Source organism: Myotis lucifugus, unplaced genomic scaffold (genome assembly GCF_000147115.1).
Source record: "Myotis lucifugus unplaced genomic scaffold, Myoluc2.0 scaffold_484, whole genome shotgun sequence".
In the NCBI taxonomy this organism is placed as follows: Eukaryota; Metazoa; Chordata; class Mammalia; order Chiroptera; family Vespertilionidae; genus Myotis; species Myotis lucifugus.
Window position 1 is genome coordinate 127,595 of NW_005871532.1, and position 14,124 is coordinate 141,718.

The 14,124-nt window shown below is 47.3% G+C and overlaps 1 protein-coding gene across 2 annotated transcripts in view; it reads right to left on the reverse strand.

Moving 5' to 3' along the window:
- SC5D (sterol-C5-desaturase) overlaps positions 1-12,596 on the reverse strand; it is a 26,232-nt gene extending 13,636 nt beyond the window's left edge. Inside the window, exon 1 of one of the 2 annotated variants that reach the window (XM_006103401.3) lies at positions 12,441-12,596. In XM_006103401.3, coding sequence (XP_006103463.2) covers positions 12,441-12,480 — 40 coding nt within the window. In that variant the 5' untranslated portion in view covers positions 12,481-12,596. Of the gene's footprint in view, positions 1-12,276; positions 12,401-12,440 lie in introns of those variants that run through there. The other variant, XM_006103402.3, reaches the window with a different exon arrangement.
- Between the last annotated feature and the right edge of the window lie 1,528 nt (positions 12,597-14,124).

Genomic DNA, 14,124 nt, shown 5'->3' on the forward strand with positions numbered 1-14,124 from the left:
GGGACTAAGGGGCCTGAGACTCCGGGGGGGCATGGGCAGCCTGCAAACAGCCCTCAACCCCTCACCCAGGGCTGGCCAGGCACCCCAGCGGGACCCTCCACCCTGAAGGGGCTCTGGTCAGCCTGCAAACAGCCATCAGCTCGTCACCCAGGCTGGCCAGGCACCCCAGCGGGACCCTCCACCCTGAAGGGGCTCTGGTCAGCCTGAAAATGGCCCTCAGCCTCTTACCTAGGCTGGCCACACCCCCATGGAGTAAGAGTCCCCGCTAGGGGCCTGGCCAGCCTGAAAACAGTCCTCAGCCCCTCACCCAGGCTGGCCACGCCCCCATGGGATGAGGGTCCCCGCTGGGGGCATGGCCAGCCTGCAAACAGCCATCAGCCCGTCACCCAGGCTGGCCAGGCACCCCAGCGGGAACCCCCACCCTGAAGGGGGAGTGGCCAGCTTGAAAACAGCCCTCAGTCCCTCACCCAGGCTGGCCACGCTCCCCCAGCGGGGACCCTCACACCATGGGGGCGTGGCCGGCCTGCAATCACCACAGGCCCCTCACCCAGGCCACCTTATGCCCTAAGGGAACCCCCACCCTGATCTGGGTCACCCTTCAGGGAAAACCAGCCGGCCCCCACCCATGCACCAGGGCTCTAAACTAATAAAAGGATAATATGCTAATTAGACTAGGAGACCTTCTAGGAAACCTTCCAGACGTTCTTCTGGACAAAGCCATGGTGGCAGGGCCGAGGTAGAGGTGGTTAGAGGCCAAGAGGGGAGGGCAGTTGTGGGTGATCAGGCCAGGATGGGACGGCAATTGTGGGTGATCAGGCCGGTGGGGGTGGGGGCAGATGGGGGTGAGAAGACCAGCAGGGGGGCCAGTTGGGGGCGAGCAGGCTGGCAGGGAAGGCAGTTATGGGCGAGCACACTGGCAAGGGGGGCAGTTGGGGGTGATCAGGCTGGCGGGGGGGGCATTTGGGGGCGAGCAGGCCGGCCGGCAGAGTGGTTAGGGGCAATCATGCAGGCAGGCAGGTGAGCGGTTAGGAGGCAGCAGTCCCGGATTGTGAGAGGGATGTCCGACTGCTGGTTTAGCCCCAATCCCTGTAAACTGGCAGTAGGACATCCTTCCAGGGGTCCCAGATTGGAGAGGGTGCAGGCCGGGCAGAGGGACACCCCCCTCACCTGTGCATGAATTTCGTGCACAGGGCCACTAGTATGTATATATATATATATATATATATATATATATATATATAGTATATATATATATATATAAAGAGGTAATATGCTAATTGGTCCTAACGGTGTCCCAGTCACGACCGGTCAACAAGGTGGGCGGGGCTGTGGGGCCGAGTGGCGGGAATCCGGGTCGAGCAAGATTTCATCCCACCCAGGCAGACTCCCCTGCAGCCCCACAGCCAAATCCCAAAGTGGACCCGGGGTTTACTAAACTTTATTGGAGCTGCTCCCCACAACCCCACCCCCTGCCCCAGGACCATGCTGCCCGGAGCAGGGCAGCCCGGGAGCCTCCTGACAGGTGGCCCGGGAGAGCAGAGTGAAGCGGGGGCAGCAGGGAGCCATAGAGGGGCAGGGCAGCCGGAGCCAAGTTTCCAGGAGTCTGTGGAGAGTACCTGACAAGAGTCCGGACTGCAAAGAAGAGGAAGCAGCCACAGGGAGCTCTTTCAATCCCCCTGCATGGACACCCTACCCCAGCCTCCGCACCCCCGGGGGGACGGGGAGGCTGACAGGTCCGGGAGAAGAACCAGACTCGGGGGTAGCTGCAGCCCACACCTCCAACTCCCGATCTCTTCCCCCCGCTACCCCCGCCAGGGGCGCCCACAACAATAGCACACCAGCGATGACCCGTCAGCACCCCGAGGCAACTGGGGCCCATGGTCCGCCGCTGTCGGGCCCCCACCACTGGGGGCGGGCACGCCTCTCCTCCCTACAACTCCAGATCCCGGTGGAGGCAGGCCCGAGCAGCCCCCCAGGGTCAGACCCATCCCCCCCCACCCGTTGGGGTTCTTATCCCAGCATCAAGAAGGGTTCAGGAAATCTGGAGAAGGCTGTGCGTAGATTAAATAGGAGTCCAGAGATGAAGCATAATTTTGAAAGGCATTTGGGGGTCAGAGGAGCCTAGTTTAAAGGAAACTAAGATCTAAGTTTTAAGTTCTCCTCGTCTCAGGACCCCATGCTTTTTATTAACACAACTTGTCCTGAGGTGAGGCAGAGATATACACTTCAAAGGATCAGTGTTTCCAATACAGAGGCATTGTCAGCATGTGGGAATTAGCCTATGGCTGTTCAGGTGTTTGGCCAGTAGGAGGCAGTAACATGTAGATTAAGATGCCCTGAGCTGTTGGGCAGCCAAGCAATCATCCCTTTTCAGGTTTGGGGAAATGCCTTTAGCCATGTTGAGTCCCCAAGTTCCATCAACCTTTTAATGAAACGCTTGAAATTATGACATGCTGGAATTGGCTTCTGGCACCCTCCCCTCACCCCCCTCACAGCAGCAGCACTGTCTCTGCAGTGGCAATGCACTGAACCTTGCTGGGGGCCGCAGCTAAACCCGCCCTCCTAGCTTGCCTGGCCCACCCTGGCTTGGCTCCCACCCAACTCCAGGAGATGGGTGCCCTGCCCTGTGCACTTACAGCTGTGAAACAACCACATTTAAAGAATGGCGCCAAATGGGGAGGTTTGACTGTTACTCCCCCTTCGGCCTCGCCGCCCCCCTAGTGCCCCCCGATCCCCCACCAGCGCCTCCAGGAAAGACGACTGCTACAGGGCTGCTGGCCAGAGCCTGCCCTCCAAGCTTACCGAACCCTCTGCAAAGCTTTGAAACCTACAGTCCCAGGAAACAGTCATGCCCTCCTCCCCTAATCAGCCCCTGCTACCTGGGGGAAAACCCCGGGGCAGTTGGGGGCAACCAGCCCACCGGGGGGGGGGGGCAGTTGGGGACGGGCAGGCCGGCAGGCAGATTGGTTAGGGGAGATCAGGCAGGCAGGCAGGTGAGTGGTTAGAAGCCAGCGGTCCCAGATTGTGAGAGGGATGTCCGACTGCCAGTCCCGAGGGGTCCCAGATTGCAGGCCAGGCTGAGGGACACCCCCCCCCGCCCCCGTGCACGAATTTCATGCACCGGGCCACTAGTAGAACAATAAAGGGGAGGGAAGCACATGTACAGTAGAAGCAAAGGTAGCGAACTCAACCTGGGAAAGGATGGGATTGGTTAATGGACACAGGACCCTGGAAGGTCTAGGAAGTGAATTGGCTAGAGGGAGGACGCAGTGCCAGCCAGGAAATATTGGAAATTGTTTGGTTAGTTTGAAGGAGTGCCTGATCCTTCCCAACCCCGAGATAATATAACCAGCTTAACAAAGACAAAGGGCGGCTCCCTCTCTCCCACCTTCCTTCCCTCCAAGTAACACCGGCTTGCCTCATTTGCTCACGCAAAATGTCTGGACACTGCCCTATTTCTGGGCCTGTTGAAGACAAGGCTGAAGTTTTTTCAGAGTGTGACAGAGTTGGCCCTGGGACAGCCCTTTGCATTTACTTCAGCTTCAATAAAATTTATCACTTATTCTCCCAGATGTGGGTCTCCTAGATGCTTTCCTTGTGACCCCATTTCCAGCGGCAATACTAACATTCATCTTCAGCAGCACCTCTTCCTGATATATTCTAGTTAATGTCATGATCAACAAAGCAATCAGTGGCATTTATTTACTTCCTTATCAAATTTACTTAATGAAAACATGGTTAGGATCATCATTTTCTAACCCATGCAATGGTTCTTTACTTTTCATCCTTATCAGTCCTCATTGCCAGTGTAAAACATTTGCATCTATCTTCCTGTTCTTCCCTTTTTTAAAAATATATTTTTTATTGATATCAGAGAGCAATGCAGAGGGAGAGAGAGATAGTAACATCAATGATGAGAGAGAATCATTGATCAGCTGCCTCCTGCAAGCCCCACACTGGGGATGGAGCCTGCAACCCAGGCACGTGCCCTGACCAGGAATCGAAATGTGACCTCCTGGTTCATAGGTCGACGCTCAACCACTGAACCATACCAGTCAGGCCTGTCTTTCTATTCTTCGAGTCACTTATTCTTTAGTACAATGCTTCACAGACATACCAGGCACAAGCTCTTACAATACCTCCATGTTCTTTAATGTTACTAATCACAGATGTTTCCATTCATTCTGTTATTCACAGATTACCTTTAACTATTTTTTATTTTCACATATAATTAAACCCAAACTAACAAAACAGTACAAACAAAAAATAGAGGAAGGACCTGGTAGGTACACCAAGATCAGCTGGAGTCAAGTTTTGCTATTAAATGACTTTGAACACCATTTTTTAACATTTTAATCCTCACCTGAGGATATGTTTTTATTGAATATTTTAGAGAAATATAAGTGTGAGAGAAACGTTGACCGGTTGCCCCCCATACGTGTCCCAACCAGGGATTGAACCCACAATCTAGGTATGTGCTCGAAACAGGAATTGAACCCACCACCATTCTGACATACAAAATGATGCTCCAACCACTGAGCCACCTGACCAGGGCAGAGGGTCAAATTTTAAAAGAACTTTTGGTTTTCAGGTCTTTCCAGACTTTGAAACTGTGGCTAAGGGACTGTGGACCTATGTTCCTTTGTGTGATTTCTCTGTTGTTTATTCAACCTACATATAGACACCTGGATAGAAACTAACCTTTGCTATTACTAGTACAAGCAATGCTACAATGACTAACCCTATATTGGTAAACTCCTACAACCAAAGAACTTCTAGGAATTCTCCTACAAGGTCAAAGAGTAATTGCACTGGTAGCTTTAGTAAATATTGTGAAATTGCTTCTCATAGGAGTTGTGCTACTTTGCAAGTCCATAGTAATGTAGGATAGTCCCTATTTCCATACAACATTAACAACAGAGAATATCATCACACTTTTGGATATTCATTAATCTCATAGCAAAGAAATGATATCTTGCTGAATATTTATTTGTAAATTAATCTTTATTGTTGAGATTACAGATATCCCTCTCCTCCCCTCCCCCATAGCTCCCCTTCACCCAGGACCCACCCCACCCTATTGTCTGTTTCCATAGGAAATGCATACATGTATATAAGATCTTTGTCTAATCTCTTCCCGCACTCCCCACACCCTCTTCCCTCTGGGAATCATCAGTCTGTTCCATTTCCATGCATCTGATTCTATTCCATTCACCAGTTTATTCTGTTCATCAGATTTTTTATTCGTTTGAATTTTAGATTCAATTGTTGATAGATATGTATTTGTTGCCACTTTGTTGTTCATATTTTTTATTTTTACTTTTTTCTTCTTCTTCCTCTGCTTAAAGAATACCCTTCAGCATTTCATGTAATACTGGTTTGGTGGTGATGAACTCCTTTTGCTTTTTCTTGTCTGTGAAGCTCTTTATCTGACCTTCAATTCTAAATGATAGCTTTGCTGGGTAGAATAATCTTGGTTGAGGTTCTTGCTATTCATCACTTTGAATATTTCTTGCCACTCCCTTCTGGCCTGCATAGTTTCTGTTGAGCAATCAGCTGACGATCATATGGGCACTCCCTTGTAGGTAACTAACTGCTTTTCTTTTGCTGCTTTTAAAATTCTCTTTGTCTTTGGCCCTTGGCATTTTAATTATGACGTGTCTTGGTTTGATACTCTTTGGATTCCTCTTGCTTGGGGTTCTCTGTGATTCCTGGACTTGTAAGTCTATTTCTTTCACCAGGTAGGGGAAGTTTTCTGTCATTATTTCTTCAAATAGGTTTTCAATATCTTGCTCTCTCTCTTCTTCTGGCACCCCCATAATTCAGATGTTGGTATGCCTGAAGTTGTCCCAGAGGCTCCTTACACTATCTTCATATTTTTGGATTCTTTTTGCTCTTCTGGTTGGGTGTTTTTTGCATCCTCATATTTGAAATAATTGATTTAATTCTTGGGATCCTCTAGTATACTGTTGAATCCCAGTATATTATTCTTTATTTCAGTCAGTGTATGCTTAATTTCTGACTGATCCTTTTCCATTTTTTGGGCATTCTCACTAAGATCCTTGAAAATCTCACTAAGTTCCTTGGAGGTTTCTAGAAGATTCTTGAGTAACCTTATAACTGTGGTTTTGAACTCTATATCCAGTAGTTTGCTTCTTCCATTTCTTTCATTTGTGCCATGTTTCTTTGTCCCTGTATTTTGGCTGCTTCCCTGTGTTTGTTTCTATGTAAGTCTCCTTGAGTTGATAGAGTGGCCTTGTGTAGTAGCTGTCCTATAGGGCCCAGTGGCTCAGCCTCAGCAATCACCTGAGGTAGACACTCTTGATGGGCTATATGCACAATTTTGTTGTAGTTAAGCCTTGATTGCTGTTGGTGTCACTGGGAGGAATTGACCTCCAAGCCAATTGGCTGTGAGGACCAGCTGTGTCTACAATGGAAGAGGGAAGAGCTGTTGTACAGGAGACACCCTAGTGGAGTAGGGCTTGCTTCAGTGGGGCTTTGGTGCTCATTGAGTTTGCCCCTTGAGTGTGTCGCTTATGGATGTGAAGAGTTGTAATCTAATATGGTCTCACACTGATCACTGGGTACACTGGCTCTTGGGTCTCCAGGAAGGGGCAGTCAGCCAGTGCCTGGGGCCACCCAGCAAGAGCTTCAGAGAGATCTGCAGATTCCCCCTCTTTGTATTGGGTTTAGAAGTGCCCAGACGAGGCCCAGCTGTGAAGCAAGGCTGGCTGGTGGTGGTGCTGGGATTTGGGCCTTTTATTGATAGGTTTGGGGCTCCCTGACTCAGCTGCAGCTGGTTTGACAGAGTTTTAGCTTGAGAAAGGACAGGCCATTCATATGCAAAAGCCGCTGACTACAGCTTGGGTGGGGTTGTAAATTGGGTGGGCCAGGTCTCAGGGAATCACCAGGGCAGAGCAAACAGAAATGGCTGCCAGTCAGCCCTGCACTGGAGCAGTCCCTACACGGGAACAATGACCGCTGTGAGCACCAGTCCGGTAGAAAGCCACCCCCAAGTTCCTGCTCCAATGCCAGACAGTCCAGTTTCTCCCCATGTTTCTGGGTCCTCCAGAGTCTCTCCCGGCGCCAGAGCTCAGAGGAAGTGGGAGCTTGTAAATTCAGTTTGTGGCCTTTTAAGAAGAGCTGCTGGGTCTCCAGCAGCCTGTGTGTCACTCAGCCCCAATCCCCACTGGTTTTTACAGTCCATAGTTCTTAATGCCGATAGGGCTTTCTTTCCCCAGCTCTGGAACCCTGGGCTAGGGGTCTGGTGTGGGGCTGGGACCTCTTGTCCTCCGGGCGGCCTCCACAGAGGCAATCTCCCTCCCAATTAAAAAAGTGGCACACCCAGCAGGACCAGCCCATTCCATGCTCCGCAACTCCTACCAGTCTCAGTGTGCTTTCTTCTTTACCTCTCTAGTTGCAGTACTTCCACTCAGCCAGCTTTCCATTGGTTCTGGATGATAGTTGTTCTGTATTTTAGTTGTAATTTTGATGTCGTTGTGGGAGGCAGCAAGTGCCGCCATCTTGCTTCTCCTTGCATATTTATTTTATATTTGTCTTATTGTAAGTGAGGTTGAATATCATTTTATCTATTTAGAATAATTTGTATTTTTTTTTGTAAATTATCTGTTTTTGTCCATTGCCCATTTTCCCACTGGGTTTTTAGTCTCTTAAAATCAAATTCTAAAAGCTCTTTATGTATTAGGGTGTTTGTGATATGAGTTGGACATATTTTTTTCTCACTGAAATAAAATTTTAATTAATACCAAACGGCAGATATTGACATATATCCTTCATCATACATTGTTAATCATTCAATAATTAAATATCAAACACTGCTTTAGGTAATGAGCAAAGATTAAAATGAAATTAAACTTTTCATACATAGTTAATTTTAATTATACAAACCTATCTACATAAATAAAAACAGGTAAACTAAATTGTCAATTTTTTTTACATATGCATTTGAAAAACCTACTTTATTATATAACAGATTTTTGGCTTTAAAGGACACCCCTCCCTTGAATCAATGTTATATTGAGGTTTAACTAGATCAGCGGTTCTCAACCTGTGGGTCGCGACCCCTTTGGCGGTGAATGACCCTTTCACAGGGGTCACCTAAGACCATCCCGCATATCAGATATTTACATTACGATTCATAACAGTAGCAACATGACAGTTATGAAGTAGCAACGAAAATAATTTTATGGTTGGGTCACAACATGAGGAACTGTATTAAAAGGGCCAGAAGGTTGAGAACCATTGAACTAGATGGTAAACCAGTGCCTGGATGGGAGGAGGAAAAGTGCTTCAGTCAATCTACAGGCAGTTTTCAGAATTTTGGTTTCGATTCATTCTATTTGCTAAATGTTGCAAGTGGGCACTTATTAACATATTGCTGTAATTTCTTACATCTAATATAAAATCTTCTGAAATCATGCCGAAACCGGTTTGGCTCAGTGGATAGAGCGTCGGCCTGCGGACTGAAAGGTCCCAGGTTCGATTCCGGTCATCCACATTATAGACTGTTTAAGATTTAGAGACTAAGAACACAGTTTTGAGGCATCATCTGATACACAGAAAATAGTCAATTTCTCCCTTCCTCTCTGTAAAAAATCAATAAAATATATTTAAAAAAATAAAAATAAAAAAAAATAAAATAAAATCTTCTGAAATCAATAACACGATTGCAAAAATGCAACTCAATTTTGAAGTTTAGATTCAAATCCACATCTATAAAGTGGTGACAACATATCCACATTATAGACTGTTTAAGATTTAGAGACTAAGAACACAGTTTTGACAGAAAATAGTCAATTTATAGGAGCTATTATTACTACTGTAATGGGAGCCAAAGATGAGTTAAAACTACCTCAACCTAACTAAAAATAAGGTGCCACTTGATTTTTCTTTGAAAAATAATTAGCAGTCAATTAAACATTGGTGATACTAAAATATTAATATTTGTTATATTCTAGTTATTATAAATATTAACTCCTTCAACTCTTTGAAGAAACCCCAAGAGTTAGGTACCATTTTTTTATTTTACAGATGAAGCTGGGCACAAAAAATTCAAGTAACTTGCCCAGGACAGTCAAGTAAAACAATGGCTGAGCATCGACCTATGAACCAGAAGGTCATGGCTTGATTCCTGGTCAGGGCACATGCTCGGGGTCAGGGGCGAGCAGGAGGCAGGCAATCAATGATTCTCATCATTGATGTTTCTCTCTCTCCCTTCCTCTCTGAAATCAATCAATAAATATGTTTAAATAAAAAAAATACATGAAGTCTGGTTTGTAAAATCCACTGATTTTAACCAAGTTCTACTGCTTCTTCGTCACTCTCAACTCTTTAGCTCTTCAATTTTTTAAATTCTCAGCAACTCTACAAGCTCATATAATTTTGCATATAATTTTAAGGGGCTGACCTCAGGGGCTCTACAAACCTGAAGTTAAAGACATCTGCCAGATGGAAGAACATACCATGTTCATGGATTGGTAGAATCAGCATCATTAAAATGTCCATACTACCCAAAGCAATCTATAAATTCAATGCACTTCCCATTAAAATACCAACAACATATTTCACAGACCTAGGACGAACTCTCCAAAAATTCATCTGGAATAAAAAAAGACCCCGAATAGCTGCAACGATCCTGAGAAAGAAGAACAAAGAAGGTGGGATCTCAACACCAGATATCAAGCTGTATTACAAAACCACTGTTCTCAAAACTGCCTGGTACTGGCACAAGAACAGACATATAGACCAATGGAATAGAATAGAGAACCCAGAAATCGACCCGAACCAATATGCTCAATTAATATTTGACAAAGGAGGCAAGAACATGCAATGGAGTCAAGACAGTCTCTTCAATAAATGGTGCTGGGAAAATTGGACAGATACATGCAAAAAAATGAAACTAGACCACCAACTTACACCATACACAAAAATAAACTCAAAATGGATAAAGGACTTAAATGTAAGACGGGAAACCATAAAAATACTAGAGGAATCCAAAGGCAACAAAATCTCAGACATATGCCAAAGCAATTTCTCCACCAATACATCTCCTAGGACATTGGAAACTAAAGAGAAAATAAACAAACGGGACTACATCAAAATAAAAAGCTTCTGCACAGCAAAAGAAACCATCAACAAAACAACAAGAAAGCCCACTGCATGGGAGAACATATTTGCCAATGTTTTCACCGATAAGGGTTTCATCTCCATCATTTATAGGGAACTCATACAACTTAACAAAAGGAAGATAAACAATCCAATCAAAAAATGGGCAAAGGACCTAAATAGATACCTTTCAAAAGAGGACATTCAGAAAGCCAAGAGACATATGAAAACATGCTCAAAGTCACTAATCATCCGAGAGATGCAAATCAAAACAACAATGAGATATCATCTCACACCTGTCAGAATGGCTATCATCAACAAATCAACAAACGACAAGTGCTGGAGAGGATGCGGAGAAAAGGGAACACTCGTGCACTGCTGGTGGGAATGCAGACTGGTGCAGCCACTATGGAAGACAGTATGGAGTTTCCTCAAAAAGTTAAAAATGGACCTCCCATTTGACCCAGTGATCCCACTTCTAGGAATATATCCCAAGAAACCAGAAACACCAATCAGAAAGGATATATGCATCCCTATGTTCATAGCACACATTTTACCATAGCGAAGATCTGGAAACAGCCTAAGTGCCCATCAGTAGATGAATGGATTAGAAAACTGTGGTACATCTACACGATGGAATACTATGCTGCTGTAAAAAAAGAAGGAATTCTTACCATTTGCAACAGCATGGATGGAACTGGAGAGCATTATGCTAAGTGAAATAAGCCAGTCAATGAAAGAAAAATACAACATGATCTCACTCATTTATGGATAATAAAGAGCATTATAAACTGATGAACAAAAATAGATACAGAGGCAGAGCAGCCTCGAACAGATTGTCAAACTACAGCGGGAAGGCTGGGGAGGTTTGGGGGGCGGAAGGGGGTGGTAAGAGATCAACTGAAGGACTTGTATGCATGCATATAAGCATAACCAATGGACACAAGACACTGGGGGGTAGGGCACGCCGGGGGAATGTCAAGGGGGGGAAAAAAAGGAGACGTGTAATATTCTTTGTAATACTTTAAGCAATAAAACAAAATTTTAAAAAAAGAGTCAAAAAAATAAAGACATCTGCCAGAAATAGAAGCTTATAATAAATATTATTTTACCTTTGCAAAAACAAAGAAATCTTTTCTTAAAATGTAATTATCAATAAAACACAATTAAGCTTAGAATGACTGAGTCTACTATTACTATTTTGCTTTACCTTAAAAGTATAGTATATAGCTAAAACTTACTAAGAACCAAGTATTTTTAAAGCACTTTTATGTATTCCATTGCTTAATTCTCATAACCTCATTTCTCATAGCCCTAGTAATATTTAAAGCACTTTTATGTCTTCCATTGTTTAATTCTTATAACCCATCTCTTAATTCTATAACCCCCATTTTCTAGATGGGAAACTAAGATCAGGAGTATCTAAGTAACTTGTTCAGTAACCACAGAAACAAGCAGCAGCTGGGAGGTATGTTCCTGAGTCTGTCCACTTAGCTATTCCTTCATGTTATCTCTCGAGATATGACACATGCAAATGGGAAACTGAGATGCTATGTTAAGTACAATACGCAATGAATGGAAAGCACTCTTTAGAGATAAAGGGTCATACACTTCTTACTGGTAGGTATTTATCATTACAAAGTTAAGGGAAAAAAGAAAGGAAGGTGATATAAATTCAGGTGCTACCAGGCTTGGCTAAACATGCCCAGCTACCCAAACTTTCCACGTTGGAAACTTTATCTACAACCGAGGTGATGTCTTCTACACGACCCCAGTGCACTCGGCTCTCCTCGACCTAAGCTGGTGGATTTCCTCCTCTCTAACCTCCTCCACGGTGGCTGTGCCCCCCCTCGCCCCCCCCCCCCCCGGAACAAATAGAATTTCTTTTCATAAGCTTACGCTATATAGAAGGGAGTGATCTGTCCACCGAGAGGGAGCCCCTCACAGGGCGCAGCAGCGCCCGGGACGCCTTCCCTGCACAGGGGCCCCACAGCCACCAGCAACACGTCCTCTTCGCCAGCCCCTCCCGCCAGCCAGGCCGTCTCGGCGCCGAAATACCGCTCCAGCCGGGCAGCGGCCCCGATGCCCCCCGACCCCCGCCGGGCCAGCGGCGCCGTCCCAGCCCCGTCCCGTTTCTCGGTGTCCGCTCACCTGCCGCCTCCGTGTGTAACTGGGAAACCACGCAGGTTCCCGGGCCCGCGGACGGTCGGCGGAGGAGCCCCGGGTCCGTTCCGCCCGCTCCCCCGGGACGGCCGGTGCCGGCCTCAGCGCGGCCCCACCCGCTCCGCTCCCCTTCGCGCCCGCCGCCCCCCTACCTGGGAGCTCGGCGGCGGCTCCGGAGGTGGCGCTGCGCATCCAGCGGTGGGTCCGGCTCACTGGCCGGTCCGGGCAGGGCCGGGCCGCCTAGTGCTGCTGCCTACGGGGGCGGAGCCAGGACCCCCGAGCCGCCAGCCAATCAGGGGCCGCGGCCATAAGCTGATATGACGGCGGATCGTGTGACTGGGCCTCGGCGCTCAGCGCGTTCACGTGTGGTGAGCGGGGCCTGGGCGCGGGTCGCGGTCGGGGCCGCGCTGGGCAGACGCTGGTGAGTGTCTTTGCTGTGGGAGCGCCCGGTGTGTGTGATGACGTGTCCGGGTCGTGAGTCATCGGCGCTGCCTCGGCCCGGCCCTGGCGGCCCTGGCGCCCGGGGAGCAGGTCACCGTCTTCTGGAACGGTCCTGCCGGCGCGCTGCCTCGCGGAAAGCGGTAGGCTTCCTTCTCCGGCTGAGGCGAACCAGCGGGCCTTTTCGTCCCGCGAGGGCGGCGGCCCGCGTCCGTCAAGCTTCCCGGGCCGCCCCGGCTGCCCTGCCCGGAAGGGCGGAAATCTGCCCGAACCGGTTTCCGTGGGAGGGTAACGGGCACAGCCTTTCAGGACCCGGCCGCGCTCCGTGCCCTGCAGGGCCCGGCCCCGGAGGCGCTGGTGCGGGCGCAGGGTTCGCGGGGGGCGGCTGTAGCTCTCGGACCCGCACGGGTCGCGCGCGGACAGGCCCCTCCCGGGGCGAGGCGGCTCCCGGCAGCGCGTGCGGCCGGCCCGGCAGGAGCTGTGTCGGGGCTGCGTGTGGTCAGGTCTGAGAGCGTCGCTCTGGCGGGTGGACCGCCAGCAAAGCTGAGCAGCCGCTCCCTCCGGGGAGAAACAGGAGGAAACACATGACATAGTACTACATATTACAAACACATGACATGGTGTTACATATCACACACATGACACAGTACTACATATTACAAACACATGACATGGTATTACATATCACACACATGACATAGTACTACATATTACAAACACATGACATGGTGTTACATATCACACACATGACACAGTACTACATATTACAAGCACATGACATGGTATTACATATCACACACATGACATAGTACTACATATTACAAACACATGACATGGTGTTACATATCACACACATGACATAGTACTACATATTACAAACACATGACATGGTATTACATATCACACACATGACATAGTACTACATATTACAAACACGACATGGTATTACACATTACACACATGACATAGTACTACATATTACAAATACATGACGTGGTATTACATATTACACACATGACATAGTACTACATATTACAAACACATGACATGGCATTACACATCACACACATGACATAGTACTACATATCACACACGGCATGGTGTTACATGTTACACACATGACACAGTACTACATATTACAAACACATGACATGGTATTACATATCACACACATGACATAGTACTACATATTACAAACACATGACGTGGTATTACATATTACACACATGATATAGTACTACATATTACAAACACATGACATGGTATTACACATTACACATATGGCATAGTACTACATATTACAAACATCTGACATGAGAGGCGACAGCGCTCGGGGGAGTCCCCTCCTCTCCGATACATAAGGTCCTTGGAGGCGCTGCTGTAAGGGGGGGTGAGACT